Below are 1735 nucleotides of genomic sequence, written 5' to 3' on the forward strand. Positions count from 1 at the left end.
CACTGCTGCTGCCGGTCCTGAAAAGGGGGCCGGTGCCCCCGACCGAGCCACGGGCCGAGCGGGCCTGAAGGAGCTGCAAGCCGCCAGCCCGGCCCGGGCCTGGAATCTGGTCGAAATTAACGTTTCTCTGGAAGAACTGCAGGAGCTGAGAAGAGCTCGCATACGCCACCTGGTCCAGCCCTCGGACACGGTGCTGGACGACAGCATCGGCTGTGCCGTCTGGTTTGCTGCCCGGGGAGCTGGCTGCCTGGTGGCCCCGGAGGACGTGAGGCCGTATCGGAGCCAGGCAAAGGTGCGGCCGCGTCTCCCCCCGTTTCTCAGCCCTGCTCTTGCCCTGGCAGTTTTTGGCATTGAGGGTATAAAATAAAGCATATTTTAGTTGCATTTAAACTACAATGCAATGTATATGACTTCTTAAAATTTGGGCATATTTTACTTTCTTATGACTTTGTCTAGTGATTTTTCTCTGCAAACATGATCTTTGCGGTAGTGACTTTCAGCTTTGCGTCTGTCTTACCCTCTGTACTGCATGGTGGTGGCAGCTCATTGCAGTTTCTTTCACCATCACAGGTTGTGCTGACTGGGATCGGTGCAGACGAGCAGCTGGCAGGCTACTCCCGCCATCGTGCCCGCTTTCAGATGCACGGCCTGGAAGGACTGAACAGGGAGATTGAGATGGAACTGGCTCGGATCTCTTCTAGGAACCTTGGCCGTGATGACAGAGTGATTGGCGACCATGGAAAAGAGGCAAGGTAACCGGAGGCTCATGTAGTTTTGTACAGATGATAGGCTGTAAAGGGAGATCTTGGGTCCCTTGTTTTCCTTTGGAGACTGTTCAAGTCATAACCGTAGCAACAATGACGTCTTGGGTTCATAGCCAACACAGCAGCCAGGGACAGTGTGTCACTTGGTTATGAAAAGAAGACATTCCTTCTGGTGGTTAGTTGACTAAGTGGCCGTTGACTACAAGGATTCAGCATGCAGAGCAGGCGTCCAAGCGAGCTCGTGGGGTGTGGAGCATCTTAACAGCCACTCTGAGCCGTCGCTTCTTGTCTATTCCACTCTCTTCCTGCTTTCATGGAGCTCTGGTTGCCTTTGTACCATTGTCATTCTCATGTTGCCAGTTCTGACCCATGTGAAATTGTGACCACTATGTCATCATTCTAATCATCTTCAAATTTTCATTATAAAGAGATAATGCCACAATACAAAGTCTGTAAGATGTTTTCCTTTTGAAGGGTGTGTGTTAGAGATGAGAAAAATAGTGCCCTCAAAAATTAATTTTATACTGTAAATTTTAATATAGTGAATAAAATGCAAAAGAAGTAATCAAACAGATTGATTTTATTTTTTAATAGTGTTTGTATTTATCTATCTATCCTAGATTTCCTTTCCTGGATGAAAATGTGGTCTCCTTTCTAAATTCCCTACCAGTTTGGGAAAAGGCAAACTTGACTTTACCCCGAGGAATCGGTGAGAAACTGCTTTTGCGTCTTGCAGCCATGGACCTTGGTCTCACAGCCTCTGCGCTGCTGCCGAAGCGGGCCATGCAGTTTGGGTCCAGAATTGCAAAACTGGAAAAGAGTAATGAAAAGGCATCTGATAAATGTGCGAGGCTCCAAGTCACTTCCTTAGAAAACCTTTCTATTGAGAAGGAGACTGATACATAATATTCCACAATGTAATAACATTCACTAAATGGTGATACAACAATAAAACCTGCTCTGTTATTGTA

At 47.3% G+C, this 1735-nt stretch overlaps 1 protein-coding gene across 1 annotated transcript in view; it reads left to right on the forward strand.

Moving 5' to 3' along the window:
• The window catches only part of ASNSD1 (asparagine synthetase domain containing 1), a 16466-nt gene extending 14731 nt beyond the window's left edge, over nucleotides 1-1735 (forward strand). Inside the window, exons 5-7 of the mRNA XM_014539730.1 lie at nucleotides 4-292; nucleotides 571-752; nucleotides 1385-1735. Coding sequence (XP_014395216.1) covers nucleotides 4-292; nucleotides 571-752; nucleotides 1385-1670 — 757 coding nt within the window. The 3' untranslated portion in view covers nucleotides 1671-1735. The remainder of the gene's footprint in view (nucleotides 1-3; nucleotides 293-570; nucleotides 753-1384) is intronic.

This window comes from Myotis brandtii, unplaced genomic scaffold (assembly GCF_000412655.1).
Source record: "Myotis brandtii unplaced genomic scaffold, ASM41265v1 scaffold227, whole genome shotgun sequence".
Lineage (NCBI taxonomy): Eukaryota > Metazoa > Chordata > Mammalia > Chiroptera > Vespertilionidae > Myotis > Myotis brandtii.